The sequence below is a fragment of the Bos indicus genome, chromosome 2 (assembly GCF_029378745.1).
Source record: "Bos indicus isolate NIAB-ARS_2022 breed Sahiwal x Tharparkar chromosome 2, NIAB-ARS_B.indTharparkar_mat_pri_1.0, whole genome shotgun sequence".
In the NCBI taxonomy this organism is placed as follows: domain Eukaryota; kingdom Metazoa; phylum Chordata; class Mammalia; order Artiodactyla; family Bovidae; genus Bos; species Bos indicus.
In genome coordinates, this window is record NC_091761.1 from 20,779,523 (window position 1) to 20,802,909 (window position 23,387).

The following is a 23,387-nucleotide window of genomic DNA, read 5'->3' on the forward strand; positions in this document are numbered from 1 at the left end:
GCCGGCCATACCTGAGGTCCGAGTGTGGCCTCTGCCTTTGTTTGGTTATTTTGAAGGGGGCAAACCTTACCGGACTCAGAGAGACTCAGTTCTGATACCATTGCCTCCCTGAGCCCTACCAGCATTTCTAAATAATAGGGCCTCCCTCAGCAGCTTCTTGCTTCATTTTTCTTTTTTTAAAAGGAGCTGTTTAAAATATATTTCATCAGATTTGCTTCAGAGAAGGGGAGTTGGAACCATTGAATGCTCAAAATTAGAGACTTAACGTTTTTCTAATTCTTCCACTTGCTAAAAGCTACTAATTCTCTAGTTTCCATCTCTGAGCTAGCAGGGAGCTGGGGTCTGCAAGAGCTCAGAATACTGAGCAGGCCCCAGGTTTCCTGGCCTGGTTTAGAAGCTCTGAAGACCTAGAGGGTGCCGGGTCCACATTTGCTAAGGGAGGCTGCTGGGCTCCTGGCAGAGGAACCAGTATGGAGGATTTCCACAGGACGTAGCCTATTCACAAGAAGCCTGACTGGAAAAACATGGCAGGGAGAGACGTTTTGTATTGAAGTCAAAGGAACCTCATATCTTGGCAGCCCCCTGATAACAGCAAGCTTCAAAGTTTGAGAATTTAGGCAGAATGCAGAAGTCCCGGCCAGCAACAAGCCGAGGGTTCACTTAGTGTGTGGGACACGCTGAAAGCTGCTCATGGTTCCCCTACCTTGGTATTTTATATGTTTTGTTCATAGGCTTTTATACACCATTTCCTGACTAACTTGGAAGCCATTTTCTCATTTAATGAACAGTCAAGTCGACAGCCATAGTGAAACAGCAACCAGGAAAGAAAAACGAATTTGGTGACCTGAAATACATTAGAAAAGAATCTGAAACATTTTGAAAAACCGACAGCAGTCCTGTGACAGCTTGACTGGGACTTGGATATTTATTTCCACTGAAAACATTTCTGTATGTCTGATACATACAAGCTATTGTTTTTGACAAAATAAACAAAACAGGTACAAAAATTATTAGATAGCAGAGAAAATGCAATTCATCTAAACATCAACTGAGGTCAGTTGGGCTGAGGCTCAGGGTGCCCCATGAGGTCCATTCCAGATCTTGTACTGAAAATTCTTGGTCTTTCACTGAGAATAAATCATCATTGTACTTTTGAGAAAAAATCTTCAACTCTTTGGCTGTGGTGCATCTCACTAGAAGAGAGGGAGCTATTTCTCTGAAGGAGGTGGAGAAGGGGCAGAGATGATAGAAGGAGCTTGGGGGGCCCTTAGGGTCACTGAAATCAAGGCAGGACACCCCAACACACCCAGGACATCTCTACCTGGCATTCAGCAACCCCACCCTCCACAGAGCAAGCCTGCCAGGGCCCATAATCTCTCAGGCTCTGCTGGAGCAGGTCAGACATGGCCTCAGAAAGAGTACAGCAGTGGGGCCCCTGGTGAATCTGGTGGGCGGTGAAGAGAATGAGGAGAGAGAACTTCTGCTTCTCTCTGCTTGGTTGAGAGAAGAGAGGGGGCTGAGGATCTGAAGGGCCTCCTTTCTAACCCTCCTGATTTCTGGCTGGTGGGAGAGACTTCACCTCTCCCTGCAGTGGTTCATTACCATAATTCAAGAAAGAAAGACAGAGTGGACACCTTTTCCCACCTCTCCAGGAAAGCCTTATGGACAGGCAGACTCTAAGACCCCCCCCCCCTTTCCTGGCTCACTCCCACCTCCCCCTGGATGTTTCCCTTCCTCCTGGTGCAACTCAGCCTCAAAGCCAACTAGGAGCTTGCCTCACCAGAGTTCAGCTCTGGGGGTCCAGTTACAAAGTGGAGGGCCCTAGCATAGGTATGTGTGAGGTTGTGGGAGAAATGGGGATTTTACCAGTCCATCTGGAGATGGCCATTTGCTGTGGAGCCCCAGCCTCCCTCATCCCATCCAAGGGAAGGAAGTGCCCAATCCATTCAGCCCAGCTGGAGGGGCCAGCCCAGCCTGGACTCCAAGGTGTCTCTGGAGTTTGTCTGGCCACCACGCCCCCTTACTCCTTTTTCCTCCTGAAGGTCTAAGGCAGCTACTGTCCTCCCAAGGGAGAATGGTGCCCTTTCCTTCCTCCAGAGTCAAGATCCTGGCTTTGCCACAAGGAGTTTGGCTGCAAAGAGACAGAATTGTGCCGTCAGCCCTTTCTACTCTGCTAGGGAGGTCTTCCTAAATTCAGTTTCACTCTGAGCCCTAGTAAGGTGTCTGCTGGATGCAGAAAGGGCTGGGGAGGAGGAGATAGGAAGACGAATCAGGTGGAAGCAGAAATGCTAGTACAAAGGCGCTAAAGTGAATCTGAGGGATAGTACCCCAGCTAAGAGTTAGGACAGGTGACCCTAGACTTCCACTCTGGAAACCTCAAGGCCGAGGCTGCGACTTCTGCAGGTTTCTCTGAGAAAGGGGGAAAGCAGGGACGCTTAACTGGCCAGGTTTCCAAACAAATCTCCTGCAGGCTTCTGGGGCTGCTGTCTGAGAGGGAGGGTACCTGGAACCAGTGGAGAAGGAGCAGAAGAAAAAGCCCCATCTTCCTTCACGGCCAGGCCTTGAAAAAAAGGCAGGCCCAGCTCGGCCGGGGACACACACGGGGCTAGTACAACGCCAGCGCCTGCTCGCGCAGCACCACGCGCTTCTTCTTCATACGCCGGTTCTGGAACCAAATTTTGACTTGCTGGTCGCTGAGGTTTAGCCTGTTGGACAATTCCTTGCGCTTCTGCCGGTTGATGAATTCGTTGAGAAGGAATTCATTCTCCAGTTCCGCAATCTGCTGCTTTGTGTAGGGTTTCCGCTTCTTTCGGGCCCTCCCCGGGGCCGCCCCCCACGGTAGGCCTGCAACACAGCCCCAACCCAAGTCAGCCCGGCCCGCTCCCAGTTGCCTGCCCGCCCCTGGCGGCTTCCCTCCCTCTACACACTCTCCCCAGCACCCCACCTCCCACCCCGGCCCGGGGAGCTTTGCTCGGGGAGCCTGGCCACCCTTTACCGTCGGGCAGCGAAGGTCGCAGGCAGGAGGCGACGCCCGCCTGCATTGTCATGTTCAAGTTGAGCGGGCCTTTGGCGTCGTCCTTGAAACCGGCGGAGCAGGGTGTCCCCTCGAGAAGGGTTGAAGAGCCCGGCGCGACGCGGCCCATACCCGTGTAGTCGTATTTGGCCGCTTTGAGAGCAGCGGCCGCAGGGGCCAGACTAGACTCCGGGATGAAGGGCGGCCGCGCACGGCCACGCTCCTCCGGCTCCGCGGCCGCGTCGGGAGTATAATACTTGGCCTGTTCTTCGGATCCGTCCTTGGCGCCCAGGGGCTGCAGGCCGAGAGGCCCAGAGCCAGCCAGGTAGGGCTGGGGAAAGCTGCCGAAGGCGGTGGCACCAGCAGGCTGCGCTGGGGCGCAGGAGGCGGGCGTGGTGGCCCAGGGCAGCGCGCCGCGTGGGTACGAGATAGGGGGAAGTGCGGCCAACTGGCCGCCATTCGGCCGCAGGTTGGAAAAGTAGAAGGAGTCGGGCGACTGCAGATTCAGAAGCGAGCCCACATAGCCCGCTCTGTAGAGACTGCGCTCACACATCTCCAACAAAGGGCTTGGGCTGCGCTCGCAGCAGTATTTAGTTACAACCGGGAATAAGAGGGACAGGCTCAGACGATTGGACGAAACTTCGCCTGCAGGTTCTTCAAAGCCGGTCATTTCAGCACCGCCTACATCCCCCGACCCATTTCCCTCGCCCCCGCCCCCATTCAGGGTATTATGATAACACCCGCAATATTCGATGGCGAAGGACGAGGTTGCCAGGCCGAGCCAAGTCATACTGAGAGAAGATGGAAGCCTCTTTGAGTTTCCTGGACGATTTCAAGAGCTAGGGGGCATTGAGCATCGGGTACCTCTGCCTTAATGTCCCTTGGGACCCTTCTTGGTCTTGACTGACTTTGCACTCCCATTTTCTGCTGGCTACTTGGGTCAGGCTTACTTTTACCAGCTTTCACCTGCAGCTGAGGCCTTTTCCAGTAGGGTGCACTTCCTGGCTTGTCCAGAGAGCCCTTGGTCTGGTAAGGCCATCCTCGGTCTGTAGGCCTTAGCAAAGCTAGTCCTACCCCGTCCCTCCCCACCTCATCCCTCTGTACTGGACTGTGCACAGGTGACCTGGCAGTGAAAACCCAGGGCTGCCTGAGCCCCAGGTCCCAGGCTGCAGGCATAGTTTGCTGATAGAAGAGAAATGCATCACAAATTCTGCCCAAGTTTGGCGCCCAGGAAGGAGGCTTCACATCACTCCTGGTGTGCTTCACCATGGCCCAGCCTTCTGCTCCTAGTACAGTCAGCATCCAGGTCCCTGTAGAGTGCTGGCCTGGGGACCCGGGCTGCTTGATTGGACAATCGTGGCCAAAGGCTACATTCTTTTAGTGGCCAGCAGTTCACCTTGGCGATTACACCCAGCAAACCAGAGTTCCAAGGTGTTCATTCACTCCGTGGCGTGCAGTAGAGCGAGCTCCCCTGACCTGGTGTTGAAGAACAGAAGACCAGAGCCACCGGCCGGGAACAGCGGGGCACACCGAGGCACACCGAGGCCGCGGACTAACTGCGTTCCTCTGCTCCGCGCCTCCAGGGGCGCGCGGGCCGCTGGCGGGTTCGGAGGTCTGGCGAACAGGGAGGCGGGCGGCAGCGCTCCCTTGCTGGGAGCAATGCGGCAGCCCCCGGCCGCAGTTCCTCCGGTCCAGTGTGGCCAGAGGGCTCAGGATCCTCCTTTCTTGCCTCCGGTCCCAAGACCCCCAGCGACCCGCCTCCGCCCCAGCCTGCAGCCCGCCTCGCGGTCCCCGAGCCAAGCTGGAATTGGTTAGACCGCCAGCTCCGGCAAGGAGACCACACAGGCGCCGCCGGAGGGCAAGGCTGACCACCGCGCTGCGACTTTATTGTGTGAGTTATGGCGACCAATTGGGCGGCTCTGGGGAACGCAATCGGCCTCTTCCCCTCGCTCTGGGGCGGGGGTAGGGGGTGGGGATGGGGGTGGGGTGGCAAGTCTGGGCTCCACAGGGCTCCGTCAGAGTTTCCTTAGGAGCTCAGAAACAGAGAAATATTCCATTCCCTTGTCCTTTCGTGGGGGGTGTAGGCACGCGCTGCAACCTCAGTTCCTGGGGACTTAGGGAGCCTAGGCTCTCAGGGAAACTCGCCCTGTTTTCGAGGAGCTACAACCTCCCTAAGTCTGAAAGTTCCAGTTCCAAGGGGTGCCTGCAGTCTTTTGTCTTCCTATCTCAGTACCATTTCCAGGTCCAGGGGTGTCTACTTCGGACGCTTAGGCGGGTGCTTGCTGCGGTTTGCCCAACGGGACTAGAGGTATAAAGGAATCAAGAGAGAAATAGAAAAGACGAACAACTAGACTCTCTTTTCTCCTTGGCTCAGATGATGCCCAGCTGCCCCACCTCATCTTCTGGGCTTATGATTTCCTAGGTCCAGCAGACAAAGTTGTATGTTAGAGCTGGCAGGCTGGGGACAGGGAGGGAGGGAGTGAAGGAGGGCGGCGAAGTGGGAGGGTGTCAGAGGCTTGGCTGGTGAACTGCAGAATGGGAAAGGAGGATTTGGTCGCGGAGTTACAAGGCGAGCTCTGCCAATGCCGCCTACTGCCCAGGAGATGGCGAGCGAGCTCCACGCCTGGGGAGGCGCCGCCGCACGGTCAAGATCAACAGTGAAGGACGGCTCAGCCGGCCTGGGGTCGCCAGCCTGTGCCGTCACGGCCCGCGGCCAGGCGCGGTCAAGCATCTCGAAACGCCAGAGATGGTAGCGGCAAGACTGGCCGGGACGGCGGAGCCACAGGGATCCGGATGGCTGCCAGAGACTGGGAAGGGTCGCGGCCACCCCTTTGGCGGTAAGTCCCAGCTCCGAAGTCTTCTTCGCCTCTTGGATCGCGCGTAGACGCGGGGGCCTCGATTCTCCACCGGCGGCGCTCGAAACCTGCCAGGTTTTGGAGGCGCTCTGCCGGTGGCCTTTCAGTCTCCACCCGCAGCAAAGGCCTCTCCCCGAAGCTTCCTCCGTTCGCCTCGTGGGTCTCCCTATCAGCCCTCCGGCCGTTGATCGGCTCCGCTCAATTCGGAATATAAAAGGAATGCATATAAATAACAAAGTCTTCATCTGTTATTGATTTAGCCGTCAATTCAAATTCCACTGGAGAGCGTTTGAACGCAGTTTTCACCTTCAGCAATCCTCCTGTTTCTCTTAGGCGGGGAAAATTGACCAGCGAACTACAGATGAAAGGAAAACCTCGAGGCAACCCTCCCTACCATCCACGGCAGGAAACCTGAGAAATGGACCTGGGAGATGGGGTGCGGTTGTGGAGTCTGGAATTTACAAAAAGAAAAGAAGGGGAGAGGAACGACGATGGAGAAGGGAAACAGGCCCATTTTAAATAAAAACACATCTTGTGAGAAAAAGAGAAATATGTTAGTGACTCTAACCGAAGTGGAACGTCAGGACGGTGTGGCCCCATTTTCAGGGGTTATTTCTTATTGAGAGATTGAATCGTGGTCACTTTTCCTATTCTCTCTGTCTCTGCTCCTGTCTGCCTGTCTCTCAATTAAAAAGAAGTTGCCTACTCGCAGTCGGTTGCAAGATATGGGGGGGGGGGGGGGGGTGAAAATCAAGCCGATGCGGAGAAAACGAAAGTAGCTCTAAACTTTGGGTCTCTGAGTTTTCTCTGGCAGATCCATAGGGAAATTCTCCCACTAGAAGAGTTTACATATTGTGTGAGGTTTTAAACAACTATATTTAACTCGCATACCAAAAAGTTAGCAGCCATTGAAATCATTGAGCCCGGGCGCTAACAACGAGGAGGCATCCAGTTCCTTAGCGGCCATTTCCCTGAGTGGCAAAAAGCCCTCAGAAATAAAGTTCCTAGTGCCTAAAAATTGCGTCTAGAGGTTTAGGGTGTATAATTATGGTTTCAGCCTTCAACTGCTGTATGCAGACTGCCGGGAGAAAGCGATAAGGGATAAGCCTGAAATGTTTCTTTTTCAGTTTCCAAATATGGATATGACTAATTTCAAGACCTTCCTAGAATAGATATTTATAACAGCCTTTCTAGGAAGAAAATCGCCAACCCGAGCACATATATATTATATTGGTTTAAAAAATAAAGCCATTTGAATAAACTGATAATTTTCTTTTCAAAGAGAAGTAGAATTTTATTGGGGACTTTTTTAAAGCTGGTCTGGTAGAAAAATATAATTTTAGACACCACAAATTATATCCTAATTTAAAGATATCACTATTTATGTTAAAGCCACGGAAAAGGAGGGGAAAAGGATGATGGAAGTGCAGAGCCTGGAGGTTTTAGAGACCAGAACTGGTGTTGCATTTCCTTCATCTACAGGGAACCATGGCATTTGGGATAACAAGATTTTATAATAAATAAGAACAGTTTCTAGAGGCAACAAGAGCTTGGAAAAAGAAAACTAATGTATAAAGACTCAGAATAAACAAGAGAGTTCTGTTTATTTGCATCTCCCTAGGAGTAAAAAGTGATTTTTAAATGCCTGAAGCACTGCCCATGTGTCTCAGCTCACAGACATTGCATCTACAAAAATAATCTCAGTTGTATAAATATGCAGCACTTTAAAAGTAGTTATTTATCTTCATTTTCAGAGACATCTTTTATTTTTTTCTTCCTGGACTTCAGAGCTCCACATTTCCCACATTTGTTAGATGCTTTAAGCTCCAAAAGAGCCCAATACATTTGTTCAGTCAAGTTCTTCACTGGGTTCTGGATTAAAGTTCCCACCCATGGCCACATCGATTCAAACCTCTTTAAGGGAACTTAGAAGATGGCCTCAATTCTAGCCCCACAAATTGGAGGCCAAGGAGAGGGAATGCACTTATACCATCCATGGGTCACTCTGCGAATTGCAGACATTTAAATATCTCTGTCTAGAGAAATGAAAGCATCCATGAAGACACATTATTTCCAAATTAAAGATTATAAAAGCACAAATCTACAGGGCGTATTGTACACATACAACAGCAAACGACCCAATGTTGGAAAGATTGTCTTCACTCCACTATTGATACAAACCCTATTTAATAAGGCAGCTGCTTTAAAAGCCATCACAGTACCTCCAGCCTCCTGTTTTCAGACTGTCCCAAGGACCCTAGAATACTGCTTGCCCAGAGCTGTTTCCATTTGCCCCAGGGTGACTGCTGAGAGCTAATGATTCAATTACCCAATCACAGGATATGAATGACTGCAAATCCAAATCCTTCTGCCCTAATGGATTATGAAGATAGTAAATGCTGGAAATAGGCATAAAGAGCGATTTAAAAAATAAAACCCTAAAATCAGAATGGCACTTCTGAAATTCATTTGGGGGGATTATTCAAAAATACTTCAAGTCCTTTATACTGGCCTGGAGGGAGAAACAGAACATTAAAAAGTCATAAAAAATAAACCTAGACAAGAGCAAAATCAATAATAAGAAAGAAACAGAAGTACAAAGGTTGGGCAGCAAAAGGTTTTAGAGCCAGATAAGGGGAAAAGAGAAAAACAATTCACAAAATTTGCCATCACTGGCAGGGGATTGGGGGAATTAAATACATATTCAAGTCTTTCCAAAAGTCTTTTGGAGGCAACTGAAAGCATTTAAACTCTGTGGCCAATCTGGCCCACATCAGGAGACAGTGTCTTTGAGCTTGGAGACGATTTTCTTGTCTTTCACTCTTCGGTTCTGAAACCAAATGGTCACTTGTCTCTCAGATAGGTTCGTGGCAGCCGAGATTCGCCGCCGCTTGTCCTTGTTAATGAACTTGTTAACGGCGTACTCGTTCTCCAGTTCTTTGAGCTGCAGTTTGGTGTAGGGCACCCTCTTCTTTCTCCCCCGACGGTAGACACACATGTCTGGCTGATTTAGAGCCACATCCCCTGGTATTTAAAAAACAAAAACAAAAAAAAACAGCACGGGAAAAATTAGATGGGGATATATGGAGCACACCGCTGGGGACTGTGTGTGTAGACTTGGAGAGGGTATAGAGAATGAAGAAAGCCAGGCTGTTTACATTTTATTATTATTTATACAGACATTTTATTTACACATTATTAGAGAAAGATTATTTACACTTCAAAGTGAAGGCCAATTTGATGGATCATCATGGTTTCTTACACCGGCATCTTAACAAGCCTGCGATTTTATGGTGTGGTTGTTGGGGGCTCTCCTAAGGACAGTTTCTGCAAATGCTGGTTGCAAACATACGAACATACATAGACTTAAGAAAAAGCCCAGGCTGTTTGTTCAGACTTTGATTTCTTGTGTTCCTTGGAACTTGAGGGCTCTTGGAAGCTTTAGTGGCATTCTGGGGCATTCATGTCCTTGGAAAGTGGGGCTCAACTTCATGACACCTCTTTGGGGAGGAGGGGCCAAGGCCTGGGCGAAGGGCAGCAAAGACCTTCAACTTTAGGAGAAAAATAGGCCTATGCCCACACACAGGAAGAAAAGGGTTGTAAGAGAGTCAGTTTAATCAAGGGATGAATTTACAGATTTCACACAAACTGTTCCACTGGGTTTAACCGCGGTTGGGGGAGGAGGACAGGCACTCAATTCCCAAGTAGGGGCGCAGACTCCCAGTCCTTTCTTTTCCTTCTTTCTCTCTTCCTCTACCTCCCTCCCTGCATTTCTCCCTCTTGCCCTTTTCCCTTTCCCAACGTCCCTACCTGGAAAGGATGACTTCCAAAAGTGAGAGCCCTGTGGCTGGTCCTTGGCGCAGTACACCTGGCTGTTCCACCCGTTGGCCAGCGTCCAAGACTGGTAGCCTTCCATGGAGATGTACGCCTCGTGCCGAGGCTCCCCGGAGCCGAAGGTAGACACCATGTCGATGTAGCCGGGCACATGCTGGTAGGGACTCGTGTAGCCCTGATAGAAAGACACCTCCTTGGCTCGCGCGGGCACCTCGTTGGCTGGTACGCTGCTGCTTGCCAGGCCCGACACGTCCATGTACTTCTCCACCGGGAAGCCTCCCAGCGAGGCGTGCGGCGACGACTTGAGAGCATTCTGCTGTAAGCCCACGCCGTGCGACATGCGGCAGCTATAGTAGCCGTTGCCGAAGTGGTAGCCGTAACCCAGGGCTGGGGCGCCCGGGGGCGCTGCAGCAGCTGCGCCGGGCGCCGGGCACTCTTTGGCGGAGGGCGCCTCCGGGCGCGCCGCGACCACAGCCGAAGATGACGACGACGAGGCGGAGCCCGCGCGTTCAGAGGTCCCCGGGTATGCGAAGCCTGAGGCCGCCGCCGCGGCCGCGGCCGCTGCCGCCGCCGCGGCCGCAGCGCGCCCAGAGTGTGTGCCGGCGAACACTGGCGCCGAGAGGAAGCCGCGACACTGGCCCGGCGCCGCTGCCGCCACAGAGGAGGAGGAGGACGAGGAGGCCGGGGCCGCCCCGCCGGCCCCGCCGTCCGCCCGCAGCCCGTCCATGTCCCAGCTCGCGGCACGGCTCATGGCCCGGCCCGGCCCGGCCCCGGCCCCGGCCCCGTGCAGGACACCATGGCGCTGCGCGCCTCCTCCCTCTCCTTTCTCTCCTGTTCTCTCGCTCCCGCCCTCTTCCTCTCGCCCTCTCTCCCTCTGAGAGCCTCCCGCCTCCCGCCCGCCCGCCCTCCAACAGGTTAGCTCATCGCGGGACGTTTATAAAAACGAAGTTCAGGTTGGGAGGGGGCCTGGGCCGGTCGGGGGGCCGCCTCCCTCCCCGAGGGCTCCCGCTCGGGGCCGTGCCATTGGCTGCGCGGGGCCACGTGGGAATGGGGGGCGCAGGAGAGCCTGGCTCCCGGCCGGGGCCCGGGACCCACCCACCCAGGCCCCTACCCCTCCCCAGCTCTTGTGCAGCCCACCGCCCCTTTCCGCCCGCCCCCGGACTCAGGCGTTTGCGGCGCAGCCACCCCCACGAGCTGATTGCGCGACCGCCCATCCTGGGCCCTGTCTGCGACCGAGGCGGGCGCCGAGGCCTGCGCCTTGTCTCGGCCACGGCTGTTTTTGCCACCTCTCCTCGGCTTCCTGAGCTGCACAACTAAATGAAGGCAAAGGACAGAGATGATCAGAATGATGTGAAAACAGACGGGTTTTGATCCTGTTGCTTAATGCCTGGGATTAGCTGACCTAGACCCCAAACCCGAGGGAGCTAATTTTCCCTACCTTGCGCGTTGTTACAGGGCGAAGGCTTTTAATGCAAGTTCTCCCAGGCGATCCTCCGAATTAAGACCAATTGAAGCACAACCCCCTCCGCCCCAGTTTGCACACACTGTCCACCCGGAAAATGCCCACGAAGCCGCCCTGTGGGCGGGAGGCAGAGACTTACAAGTAAATCAAGCGGACGAAAGACCGGTCCTCGGAGCGGCGAACCCGAGAAAAGTCCGGAAGCCTGGTCCACGCTATTCGCCTCTACAGTCAAGCCAGCCGGGAGTCGCCTCCTGAGCTGGGCTCCCGAGCCCTCGCTCAGCCTCCCCGGGTCCGCAGAAAGCTTCTCTGCCGCCCTCCTGGAAACTTCTGCGCCTCGCCCTGCAGCCGAACTGCCTCATGCATTTTGCAGCCACCACCCACCCCCGCCCGTTACTCACACCAATTAATTGAAAACTTCACTTTCCCAGGGACCTTTGTTTCGCTTTCTTTTCCTAGCTGCCAACTGCAGAGAATCGAGAGGGGCAGATTAAGAGAGTGTTTTTCCCAAGCAAACTTGGGGCTTGTAGTGGGAACAGCCCAAAGCAACAGGGTCTGACTTCGAGGGGGTAGAGCGGGCCCCAGACAGCCCTGCCAGGGTGCGGGGATCACAACCCTGAAGCCTTTTCAACACTTCCTTCCATTACTCGGCCACAGAATCCCAACCCATCATCCACCATCTTAGCCATTGTCTGGTGTGAGTCCTGTGGCAAATTTAAGGATCCACTTTAGAAGCAACGTTACATCTAATGAGCCGAGGATATTGGAGTGTGTGGGAGAGCCCTCAGAGCGAGCCCATTTTGTTCTGTAGGATTAGCTCCCCAGGCCAGCCCATTTCCAAGAAAATCGCTTCCACGAGCTTGTGATTGGTGAGGCCAGCCTGTCACCTAGCCCTGCTGTTTCTGGACCAAGACAGGACCCGGATGGGGCAAGCAAAAGAGCCAGGGAGGTCGTCTTGGGCCTGGTCAGACATCGCAGGGTGGGCTGGTGGTGTTGGGAGTGTTGACACGCAAAACGCAGTAACCATAAAAGGCTCAAATAAAGGGGAAAGTTATGAGAGGGGCGCTGGAAAGGAAAAGCAGGAGACTTGACCTTTTTGAAGTCTTAGACATGTTCATGATCAATTCGAGACAGGAGGGGCCTAAGCCTCTGCAGAAAATTGTAGGGACTGTAACTCTGCTGGTGAGAACAATTTTGGCTACTTGAGAGAAGGCAGAAGTTAGCAAGAGAAGCTGGATTTTTTGTTTGTTTGTTTAATACCAGCCAGAGCCAGGTAACAAGGTTGCTGACTTTTTGGAAGAGTTTGGCTAGGGTCTCTTTACCCAACAATATCATTACCAAACCAATCATGGAGGCCGCCCTGAAATGCTCTTATTTTTCCTTTGTATCCTTTTCTTTTTCTCAGAGAGGGAAAACATGTAGATACTTGAAAAAATTTTTTCTGTGACCTCAACAAATTTATCGAAATATTTCTAAAACGTAACTGGAACCAACGAACTTTCAGCCTCTTAAAACTAAATATCACTGTGATTTTGAGTTCTGGAATTTCTGTTCCATTTTTATCTGTTAATACATATTAATGACTGGTTATATGCTTAAAAATGAGGAAAATGACATTAAGATGAGAAGGAAGGACTTGTCAAGTTTTTCTGATTTCAGACAGCCCCTCATTTTTGGCTTAATTGTCCATGCAGCAAAGTAATTTGTTCAGGACTGGAAGCAAAGTCTGAATTAATGCTCTGTGAAAGACACTTCTCAATGGTGGCCATGTCTCTAGTTTCCTTGTGGAACTCTGGCAAGACATGGAGTTACTCTACCCATCCTAGCCAGTGGATATTCAGAGACCAGGGAGGTTTTGAACAATAAGCCTAGCCTCTTGCTATTCTGTAGTTGTATTCTCTTCCAGTACAGCTTTCTAGATCCTGGCCCTGGAGGAGGGGATTCCCCTTAGGAAGGAGGTTCTGACTTGATCCTGTGAAGGCCCCCTAAACCCAGCACCCCAGGGCAACTTCTGCTATTAGATCATGGGGCTGTGGTTGAGTACCAGGCAAAGTCAGGGCTGCTCTGTTTATGAACTAAGATGACACACAGTTTACAACTCAGAGTGGTAGGTAGTGGAGGAATTTTGAGGCTGAACTTGCAGAAACATTTCATTTAACTTGTATATCCTGTATACCCTGTATCCAAGCTGATTTTAGGTTTAAACTTCATGGGAAATTTTTTCTTTAGCTGGCCAGGAGCACAGATTGTATGTGTATGTTGAGGGGGTGTATTATGTTGGGGCTTTAACAACAGAAATAGTCTTTGTTACATGAAAATCTTTGCAGTCTCCAAAAACTGATGTGCAGTTATTCACTGAAACCAGTTTTGCCACCTTTCAAGATGGCCCTTCATTGACCAAAGCCCTGCTCTCCTCTCCCACTTGCTCCTTTCCCTCCTTAGCCTGCCCAAACACTCTTTTTTGGGAATTGATGCTGTTCTGGAAGTCACATCCTCTTTTTTCCTCCTTGTGGCTGATATTTCAGATCATGTCCCTGTCCTGGACTGGGGAATGGGTAGATACAGGCTGCAATTTAGATTTATTGAAGAACATAAGTTCCTCCCCTCGCCAAGAAAGCATCGAGCTCAATTAATCACTTAATCGGTGGCCATTACAACAATAACCTGGTCCTAACAGAATGGAGTCGCAGGAACTACTTTGAAAATGTTTTCTTTGATGGCCACACCAGAAAGTGCAGGACACCACCCTAATTAACCTATAAGAAGCCAAAACTGCAGCGTAGAAATAGTCTTAATTCCAAAGTAAAGTCTTAAATCCAGTGGAACAGGCTGGACAGTTCTTGGTTAAGACCAAGTCTGTGCTCTGCCAACTTTGGAGCTAATTTCCCTCTGCAGGCAATACCCAGTTTCACTCAGGCTGGAAATATCGAAAGGATTAAAAACAACAACAAACCCGGGGTAAAGAAAGGGGTCGTTAGCAAAAACGAGACAGCAGAATCTTGAGTTTAGGCACTTTCTGTGTCTGAGATGTATTCCGTTTGAATTTAACAACACAGGCTTTATTAAATGTAAATTGTTTGCAACAACAACAAAAAACCGCTTCAAACCGAAGTGTTATTTGGTGAAACCAGGTTTACCTCCCGCAGGGCGGTGGGCTCCTCCAGTCCTGGAGGGAATTAAGCACAGGGAGAGTCTTCCCTCTCACAGAAGCACTAACCTCACTACGAAGGGGACGCCGCAGCGTGGGTGCAGAGCTGGAGGAAGAACCCGATAACTTGTTGCCCCCCCCCCCCCCCCCGCCGCCCGCAGGGCCTGCAAACCATCTTCCCCTGTTTTGTCCGACAACTCAAGGTGTGAGGTTGTCCTTGGAATACTTCTCCAGCAGTATCAGTAACTGAAGTCCAGTAAGTGCTCACTCTGTCGGCCCTTTGAGATGAAAGAAAATAAGTAAGTCTCTCTGTCTCTCCTTCCTCCCCCGCATTCCGCAGAGCCCCGCTGTCCCTGTGGGAAATCCACTTGTGGTCATCGACAGAACGAAGGGATGAAGTGTAGGGAAATGCCTAACCACGAAGGGGCGGGGGTTGGGGTGGGGGGCGGGGAGGAGGAGAAGGGAAGGAGGCGGAAGAGTAAGTGATGCGGCTTAGCGTCCCGGCTGGACCGCGCGCAGTTCCCCAGGTCCGGCGCTAGATGTCCCTGCAAGTTTTCCTGTCGCGTCGGAGGGCGCGCGGGCTTCAGGCAGGCAGCGAGTCGTGTTAGTCCAGGAGTCCAGGGAGAAAATACCCTCCCAGCCCCCACCCAAGGCGGTCCAGTGGGCGCAGGACTGTAGGAGAAAAGAGAAGAAGAAATAGACGCAGCCAGAGAGGCCCGGGAGGGAGAGCGCGAGGCCGGCCTGCAGAGGGACGGCAGCAAAAGTTTGCCAGTAACAGAGTCCGCGCTGGAGTCGCCAGACCCACATCTTTGCTAATAAACCGAAACCCCCGAGCCGTGGCAGCGGCACTAAGCCTAAAGAAAATGTACCCGGAGATCGAAGCCCAGGACCTAGCCGTCCTGCTCTCCCCCTCCACCCAGCGGCCCCTGTCCTGGAGAGGGCTTGCGTCCCGCTGTGGACCTGCCAGTTTTGAGCCCCGTTCGCTAGGAGTCTTCCTCCGAAGTCAGGAGACAGGCCCCAGAGAGGTTTTGGGGGCTCCACGGCATCTCGGGCTCTACGGGTACCCTTCACCTTTCGGACAGCCTGCACACATTTTCATTACCTTCAGTCGTAAGCGAAAAGTGTTTACCACTTCACCTCGCAGGACCCGCCACTGCTCAAGAAACAGATATTTAGTCTGGAGGCCTAACAACAACAACAACAAATTTAGGCCTCTTTCATGTAATTCCTCCTTTGGAGCAAAAAGTGCTTTTCAGTCCTTTTGGAGAAAGCCTTCCTGAACCCTCACCCCCAACGCGTCTTAAAAATTCCTGCCAAACCGTGCGGGCATGGGTTGACTTTTATTTTTGAGTGAGTGAGTCTTGTGCCTTGGTAGTGAGTAGGGAGTCCTGGTGGCCTGGATGGTGTGTCTGAAAACCAGGGGCTTTTGACAGGCCGTACCCAGTCTCAGCCTGGACATTCCAGAGGTGCAAGGTTTGGGCATTTCAATAATAACCCTCAACAGAATTGTGTCAGTCTTCTCACTACCTCTATACAGACTAAATGTTTTTGAGGTAGGCCTATATTTAAAGAAGACACATGCAAAATAAAAGAACCAACCAAAAATGCTGCCCAAAGCTTTATAATACAGTATAGTTTGGATGCGATCAGCGATAACTTAAATCACAAGCAAGTTGTCTAACCTCCATGTAGAAAGGTTCTCATCTCTGAAAAAGGGATAGTAATAGAATCAATTTCTATAGTTGTGAGTTTTAGAGGAGCTAATATATGTAAAAAGCACTTGTAATTTCAGAGTAAAAGCTCCATACAGGTCGGCCAGTATTACTACTACTAGTAAATGTGAAATCTAAATAAATTAAGGGACATTAAATATTGGAATGTTCAGTGTCTCCCATGAAACACTGTCTGCTAAACGGACTTCATGAACAATTATAGGTGTCTTTTAGTGTGAAGAGTTTTCCTGACATGGTATCGAATGTACTTTTCATAATAAACGTGCTAGAATAGCAATATTAGTGTTATTTAAAATGTGCAAAATAGTTTTCAAAACCACTAATAAATGAAGGTGTCGCCAAGAAATGGTGTTCTCCCTTTCCATCAGACTGAGGTACGGTTTGCCACAGGCTTTGGCACTAGAGCCGAAGGGTCCCACAGGAAGGGAAGAAGTTGGAGACCCACCCACGGGGTGAAGGAGAAAGGGGCTGCGACCCAGCCACCCAGCGGCGGTTCCTGCGATTGAAAGTAGCTCACAGCCGCTGAAACCGCTAGGAAAACAGACGGGGGCGCCAAACGACAGCAATAAAGACATTCGTGACTTCCGCTTAAGTCGCTCCTCCGCGGATCCCACCCGCTGCCAGGGCCTTGACCCGCCCACGGACCAGAGCCTGGACCGAAGTGTCCCGTTCAGTCCCCAAAGCTAAGTGGGACTAGGGGGAACACTTCCCAAGTTCCTGGGACAGCCCCCCTCCTCTGGGCGCGGCCTGCCAGAGATTGTGAAACTGGGCACCCGGACTATGGAGCAGGGAAGGAAAGGTGGGGGCATCCGCTCGGCTGAGCTCGGACCACGTTAATGGCCTGAAAGCTAGCGCGAGAAGGGCTCATAGTGCTTGGAATCAGGTGGCCTCTGGGGCAGGGGCCGAGGTGGAAGCGGATGATGTCTTCCTCCGAACTCCCGACTCTCACTTTGCTTCCCACCTCTCACCTCCCCAGCCACCAGGCAGGTGCTCCAGCTTTCCATTTTTCACCTTTGGGGGTAGAATTCCGTTTATAACCTTAAAGAGGTGGGATTGATTTTCGAAGCAAGGCTCGCGTTTAAGTTGGTGCCAAGGGGAACAGGAGAGAAACTTTTGGCATTGACTGTGTGTATAAATGTATATAAATATATTTCACACCTCGTCTCCTCTTACATTCCTGACTCCCCCAATGGGTACAAGGTTAAAAGGAAAGCGCCAACAGAGAGATGGGCAAATAGATCTCGGGTTTGCCCCTAACGCACCCCCTAGGTCCTGGGTGTGGCGGCAGGGAGGAAATGGGGGGGGGTCTGGGTTGGGGTCTGGGTTGGCGGTAAGGCGGGGATGCAGGACCCGAGACTAGCCCCCAGATTGCCAGGGTCTCTCCGCCTCTTTGGAAGCTCCACAGGCCGATATCCCAGTCTTGTCTCTATCCGCCCTTGTTCCTGCCTGCGGTCGTGGACCTCTCCCCCTGGGCAGCTGGTAGGTGGACTTGTACAGCTAGTTGGGGGTCCGAGCACCGTGGCGCGCAAGCGAGGGAGGAGACGCGCAACGGCCTTGGGTGAAGATTGATCTTCGTTAAAATGGTTGCCTCCAGCGTCATTATGACCATCAAAGTTATCACCAAGAGGCTCAGCCGCCAAGCTCAGGTCGCGAGGAGCAGCGGCAAGGCTAGTCCGCGATTTTTCGCGCGCAGACCCAGCGCAGAGATTATCCGAGGCCACAGGTAAGGGGCTGGGGCGGGAGAAGGGAGGAAGGCGAGAAAGAAGAAGGGCACAGTGGGAAAGAGAGGGCGGGAGGATGGTAGGGAAGGGAACCAAGACTGTTTTTTCTCATCTTTGACCTCGAAATCCAGCGACTTTGCCACAAATAATTCGATGTGAGAAGGGGTTGGGGGAAAGCTGGCAACGTAAAAGTGGAATTGGGGCCGCCCATATGGCGCTGTAAATTGCGACTGTGTTTAAAGTTAGCTGTAGAATTCTGCTATGAAATCGTCCAGCCGAGTTCATTTCCCCCAGGGAAAATGCGTAGGCGAGAAGCCTATCCATCAGCAGGATTATAAAAGTGAAAAACCCGGGACTTCAAGTTCAGAACTCACTCTGCAAACGGTGTTAAAAAATCTGAGAGGACCTAATGATTTCCGTTTGGAGGCGCGGGCCCAACGCACCTCCCCAGCCACGTAGCACTGAAGTGCTTTCAAAACTCTAGGAGATTCTCTCTCTCCCTCTCTCCCTTCTGGGGTGGGAGGAGAGCAGCCAGGCTGCGATGAAGTGGGGAGGGAGAGAACTCGGCGTCCTATTTGTTAAATAAAACACATATTTGGTTCTGAAATTCTAAAGATAAGTAATCCAGACAGGAGCGCAAGGTCTTCTCCTTACGCAACTCTTCCAACATCCTCCCCCTTGTCCCCCCTCCCTCTTGTAAATGTAAAAAAAAAAAAAAAAACCCCACTTCCCGACGATCTACTCTGGAAAATCAAAGCATTATCTATTATTTAACACGTATCTATGTCCGAGGAAAAATGAGGAAGGCGCTGCATGATTAGGACCTAAGGGGCAACCCAGCAAACTGAGAGCGTAATGATGCCCCTAAATGAAGGGGGAAATGTGCCGCGGCGCGCTCTATTAATCAGACTGTCAATTTCACCCCCGAGGCCAAACCCCCGGGCGAGCAGAACCGGCTCTGAGCGGGCAAAGGACCGGAGACTTCCTCCTCACTTCTTGTCTCTTCTCGCCTCCTACCTGGATCTATTTGTCTGCTCTGAAGCCGCCTTCATTACCCACTGACAGGAACGTGTATTTATTTGCTTATAAACCTGTTACAATAAATGATTATTCGAACAGCGTCATTCGTACCTTAATGACGAGCGAGCGCTACTTTTTGATGAATGACATCTCGGGCTCGGAAGGATGTATGGGTCATTTTGACCAGTCATTCCCTCGCTCTGGCATCCCACAATTTTTCCGCCTCCCTCCAAAAGAGATAATAATATTTAGAGGCGCTCGCTGGGGCTGAATGAGAATTAGCCCTCGGCGCAGCCCATCATTAGGACGGGACAGCCGGGCCACTGTGACATTTTTTAGAAAGCTGAAATGATGGAAAGAATAAGAAAAGAGATGATTCTGATGGAGAGAGGGCTGCACAGCCCTACGACCGGCAAGAGATTCTCCAATTTGTCCGACTCGGCTGGCAATGCTGTGCTTGAGGCCCTGGAAAATTCGCAGCACCCGGCTCGCCTCAGCCCGCGCCTGCCGTCCGCCCCCCTGCACAGCGCTTTGGGAGACCTCCCTGCCAAGGGCAAATTCGAAATAGACACTTTGTTCAACCTGCAGCACCCGAGCAGCGAAAGCACCGTCTCCTCCGAAATCGCGTCTGCCGCGGAGGGCCGAAAAAAGCCGGGTCATTATTCAGAGGCGGCCGCCGAGGCAGACATGAGCAGCGACGTGGAGGTGGGCTGCTCGGCGCTGCGCTCCCCTGGCGGCCTCGGAGCGGTTCCGCTCAAGGAAAACAATGGCAAAGGTAATCGCGCTGCCCGCGCCGCGCTCTCCAGTCCCATTCTCTCTGTTCCTTCGCTGCCCTGCGGGCCCTTCGTGGTGCCTTTGCCCCTCTCCGACCCTCTGCAGCAAGCTGCACCGAGCTGGTTCGGGCGGGGGCGGGACGCAGGCGTGGGACCGTGCCCTCCGGCTCTGCTCCTTGAGCCTCCCAGAGAGACGCAGGCCTACGGCCTGCCCTCGCTCCTAAGTCGGAGAAAAGGTTTTCCGCTTGCGGGTCTAAACGCCCGTGCGAGCCGATCGACCCCGAGCCATCCACTGAGTCTGTCCGGGGGAAGGGTGCCCTGGGCAGCTGCTCTGAACTCCGCGGCCTCTGAACCCCGAGGCCGAGCGGAGGAAGCATTCTAAATAAGTCAAGGGAGCCTCGCTGGGCACCTTTGGGAGACCCTCTTGGGTCAGCGGGAGAAAGTTGAAAAGTAGAGTTCACCCCTCAATGGTTCCAGTTTGAGTTGTTGCTGTCTTTCGAATCTTGAAATATTTTAAACAAAATTCCAGAGCCAGTCAAAGGAAGGTTAGAGGCCGACAGAAAGCTGCCCTGCGGTCTCCAGATCAAGGAAAATCCAGAGCTTCCCAAACTGAGTTTAGATGTAGGCTTTTTCCCTTGGCCAGTTTTCCTCCTGAGTTGAAATTTTCCAATTATTAAAACAAAACTACCGTCCTTAATTGAGTTCCTATTATTTGGTTATGAAGGGCTCCCCAAACTTTATTGATTCCATTAACGGCAGCAATTTGTAAACATGACAGACCCCATCAATTTAGGCAGCGCCTCGCCTTCCTCTCGTGGCTTCCCCCATCCGCGTGCAGCCTCAGCGCGGGGATCTCGGTCCTACAGTGACTCATGCGCTGCCGGCCGTTTGTTTGGCAGGGTTCGCAGAGAGTGGCTCAGTCGCGGGCACCACGACGTCTGCGACAGGCTCCGGCCTCGGCAGCCTGCATGGAGGCGGCGGCGGCGGCGGCAGCGGCGGGGGCACGGCGCTGGGCGGCTCCGGCTCTGGCGCGGATCAGGTGCGGCGCTACCGCACGGCGTTCACCCGCGAACAGATCGCCCGCCTGGAGAAGGAGTTCTACCGGGAGAACTATGTGTCGCGGCCACGCCGGTGCGAGCTAGCCGCTGCACTCAACCTTCCCGAAACCACTATCAAGGTATTGATTCCAGCACGCGCCTGTTCTAGCCTCCCCCGGGTGTGTGGGTTGATTTTTATTTCTCCTTTTTGGGCGACTAGGTTTAGCTGAGGGCCTGAAAACCCACGGGGAGAGTCACCAAAGGAATTGGCATATTTATTTCTCAGTTGCCGTATCCGAAGGTCTAGCCGGTCTGGCTGACCTGGGAAGGGCTCCGAATGGCGCAGCCCATGCCGAAAATGCTCGCCTCCGCCCAGCGCGTGCTCAGGTGCCCCTAACCCTTCTCCACGGCTCCACTTTCCCCTCGGCGGCAAAGACAGCTGGTCTTTGTTGCTCTGGCACGAACCAGAGGTGAAACTTTTCAATTGCTCTTGATCTTGGAGGTTTATTTTTCACATAAATCGTTACAAAGAGAAAGATAGTGTATTTTTAAAAATCGATGGGGTTGAGAAATAGTTTTCTAAACATTTTTCTCCTGGGCAACGGGAAAGAAAGCAAGCTCCTGGGGGGAACAACGAAATTGTCCTTATTAACATCTCTTTAGGTGATTAATTTTATTTTACATCCAGGAAAGATAGCCGGGAGGTTGGGCGACTTGGTGAACTCTTCAAGGAGGATCTGGCATTATAAAAAAAGAAAAGAGGAAACTCCATGGGATGGGGAGGAGTGTGAAAGTCTCTCTTCGGTTTGGTCGGGCTTTCTTTAATTTAGAGTTGTGACGAATGATGTCTTCATTAGATACTGTGTTGGGAGGGGTAGAAAAGTCCCCTTCCCAGTTTAAGAGGATGTTGTTCCCGCCATTCATTTGAAGCAAATGATTCCAACAAAATCATCCCTTCAATATCAGAACCGGACCCATGCCCCTCGGGACAATTCCTCACAGCTCAGAGGACTCAAGACCTCACGCGGCGACTTTTTACAAAAGCTGCGGTGGCAGCTTCTCTTCAAAGGAGCCCTAGAATCCTCGTGCAAATCCTGGGATTGAGAGACGGGTGCTCAGCGAGGCCGGGCAACCTGTGGGTGGCGAGAAAGAGAGGAAAGGTTGGGTTGGGACGAGGAAGCGCAGTCTAAAGCTAGAGAATAGAAGCTCCAGGAGCCGCAGCAATCGGACATAGGAAAGAAGATTATTTTCGCTGAGGAGAGTGTGCCTACGGCGCTTCACATTGCCGCTCACACTGTCTCAGCTGGAAGAGAGGACTCGGCCCGGTCGGAGGGGCGTAGGCCAGGCCATTCCGAGGTCTGGGAGGGGCGGGGAGGCCCGGGGCGGGGGCTGGGGCCTCCGGGCGCTCCCTAACTGGGGCCGCGGCGCGACTCTCCCCACAGGTATGGTTCCAGAACCGGCGCATGAAGGACAAGCGGCAGCGTCTGGCCATGTCGTGGCCGCACCCGGCCGACCCCAGCTTCTACACCTACATGATGACGCACGCGGCCGCCACCGGAAGCCTGCCCTACCCTTTCCACTCGCACGTGCCGCTGCACTACTACCCGCACGTGGGTGTCACGGCCGCGGCCGCGGCGGCTGCGGCCTCCGGCGCAGCCGCCGCGGCCTCATCACCCTTCGCCACTTCCATCCGCCCGCTGGACACCTTCCGCGCCCTCTCGCATCCCTACTCGCGCCCCGAGCTGCTGTGCAGCTTCCGTCACCCGGGCCTCTACCAGACGCCGGCGGCTGCCGCCGGGCTCAACAGCGCGGCTTCGGCCGCGGCGGCTGCTGCAGCTGCGGCGGCCGCGGCCTCTTCGGCCGCGGCGGCCGGGGCGCCCCCCAGCGGCGGTTCCGCACCCTGCTCGTGCCTCAGTTGCCACAGCAGTCAGTCGGCCGCAGCCGCCGCTGCCGCCGCCGCCGCCGCTCTGGGCTCCCGGGGTGGCGGCGGGGGCAGCGGGGGTGGCGGCGGCAGCGCAGGGGCCGCCGGGGGCTCGGACTTCGGCTGCAGCGGTGCGGCGCCGCGCTCTGAGAGCGGCTTTCTGCCCTACTCAGCCGCTGTGCTAAGCAAGACCGCCGTGAGCCCTCCGGACCAGAGGGACGAGGCGCCGCTCACCAGATAACTACGTCGCCGCCGCCAGGGGGCTGCGCCCGACGCTCCGAGTGTGCCCCGGGAGTCCCCTGAGCGCCCCCCATGCCCTCTTTGCGCCCACGTGCCCTCTGCGCTCCGCCTGCTGCTGAGGCTCTCGCCAGGGGGCGCCCCGGCGCGGGAGGTCGCAGGGAACTTGCCCCGAGTTGGGGGGAAAGAGCCAGCTCGGAAAGCCCGGCTTGCGTCCCCTCAAATTATTTCTATTTTTGTATTTTCTACCCTGCCGCCTCCCCTCCTTTTAAGTGTGTTTCCCGTCGCCCAGACCCCGCTTCCTGCCTCTGTCCTGAGCTCTTGGTCTCCCCAAGACAATCTCCTCGCCCCCGAAACCAGTCCGCTGTGGTCTCGGGCCCAGGCTGAAGCCGTCAGGCCTAGTTTCTCGGCTGAGCCACGTGGCCAAAAGCAACGGAAAACCACAACAGAGTAGGGAATGGTGTGTGCTAGTGTGGTGTGCGGGGGGAGGGGGGGGAATCCACCCGGTTGTTCCCGCTGCTGCTGTGTTTCTTCCATCCTTTCTTTTATTTTCTTTAAACGAGGGTAGAGGAGGTAGCAGTTTTTCTCTTAGCCTGAGCTTGTTAGGGGCCCTATACGAGGACAGCGGAAGAATGG

The 23,387-nt window shown here is 53.3% G+C and overlaps 3 protein-coding genes across 3 annotated transcripts; 1 reads left to right on the top strand and 2 right to left on the bottom strand.

The window, feature by feature from the left end:
• Nucleotides 1-2,605: 2,605 nt before the first annotated feature.
• Nucleotides 2,606-3,566, bottom strand: HOXD12 (homeobox D12). The gene is made up of 2 exons (XM_019984945.2): nt 2,996-3,566; nt 2,606-2,844 (listed from the first exon to the last, which is right to left on the bottom strand). Exons 1-2 carry the CDS (start codon nt 3,564-3,566, stop codon nt 2,606-2,608), a joined length of 810 nt encoding a protein of 269 aa, XP_019840504.2.
• Nucleotides 3,567-7,177: 3,611 nt separating this feature from the next.
• On the bottom strand, nt 7,178-10,453 carry HOXD13 (homeobox D13). Its single transcript, XM_019983153.2, has 2 exons — nt 9,679-10,453; nt 7,178-8,892 (listed from the first exon to the last, which is right to left on the bottom strand). Exons 1-2 carry the CDS (start codon nt 10,451-10,453, stop codon nt 8,642-8,644), a joined length of 1,026 nt encoding a protein of 341 aa, XP_019838712.2. The 3' UTR covers nt 7,178-8,641.
• Nucleotides 10,454-19,131: 8,678 nt separating this feature from the next.
• On the top strand, nt 19,132-22,755 carry EVX2 (even-skipped homeobox 2). The gene is made up of 3 exons (XM_070800502.1): nt 19,132-19,558; nt 20,456-20,733; nt 22,036-22,755. The coding sequence occupies exons 1-3, from the start codon at nt 19,132-19,134 to the stop codon at nt 22,753-22,755; spliced, it is 1,425 nt and encodes a 474-aa protein (XP_070656603.1).
• The last annotated feature ends 632 nt before the right edge of the window (nt 22,756-23,387 follow it).

Bases quoted from the DNA above. Each gene is read 5' to 3' on its own strand.
- HOXD12 (XM_019984945.2), bottom strand. From the start codon at position 3,566: ATGTGTGAGCGCAGTCTCTACAGAGCGGGCTATGTGGGCTCGCTTCTG. The intron at 2,845-2,995 runs GTAAAGGGTGGC...GCTGTGTTGCAG, and splicing joins GCGACCTTCGCTGCCCGACG to GCCTACCGTGGGGGGCGGCC.
- HOXD13 (XM_019983153.2), bottom strand. From the start codon at position 10,453: ATGAGCCGTGCCGCGAGCTGGGACATGGACGGGCTGCGGGCGGACGGC. The intron at 8,893-9,678 runs GTAGGGACGTTG...TTTAAATACCAG, and splicing joins TTGGAAGTCATCCTTTCCAG to GGGATGTGGCTCTAAATCAG.
- EVX2 (XM_070800502.1), top strand. From the start codon at position 19,132: ATGATGGAAAGAATAAGAAAAGAGATGATTCTGATGGAGAGAGGGCTG. The intron at 19,559-20,455 runs GTAATCGCGCTG...TTTGTTTGGCAG, and splicing joins CAAGGAAAACAATGGCAAAG to GGTTCGCAGAGAGTGGCTCA. The intron at 20,734-22,035 runs GTATTGATTCCA...CTCTCCCCACAG, and splicing joins TTCCCGAAACCACTATCAAG to GTATGGTTCCAGAACCGGCG.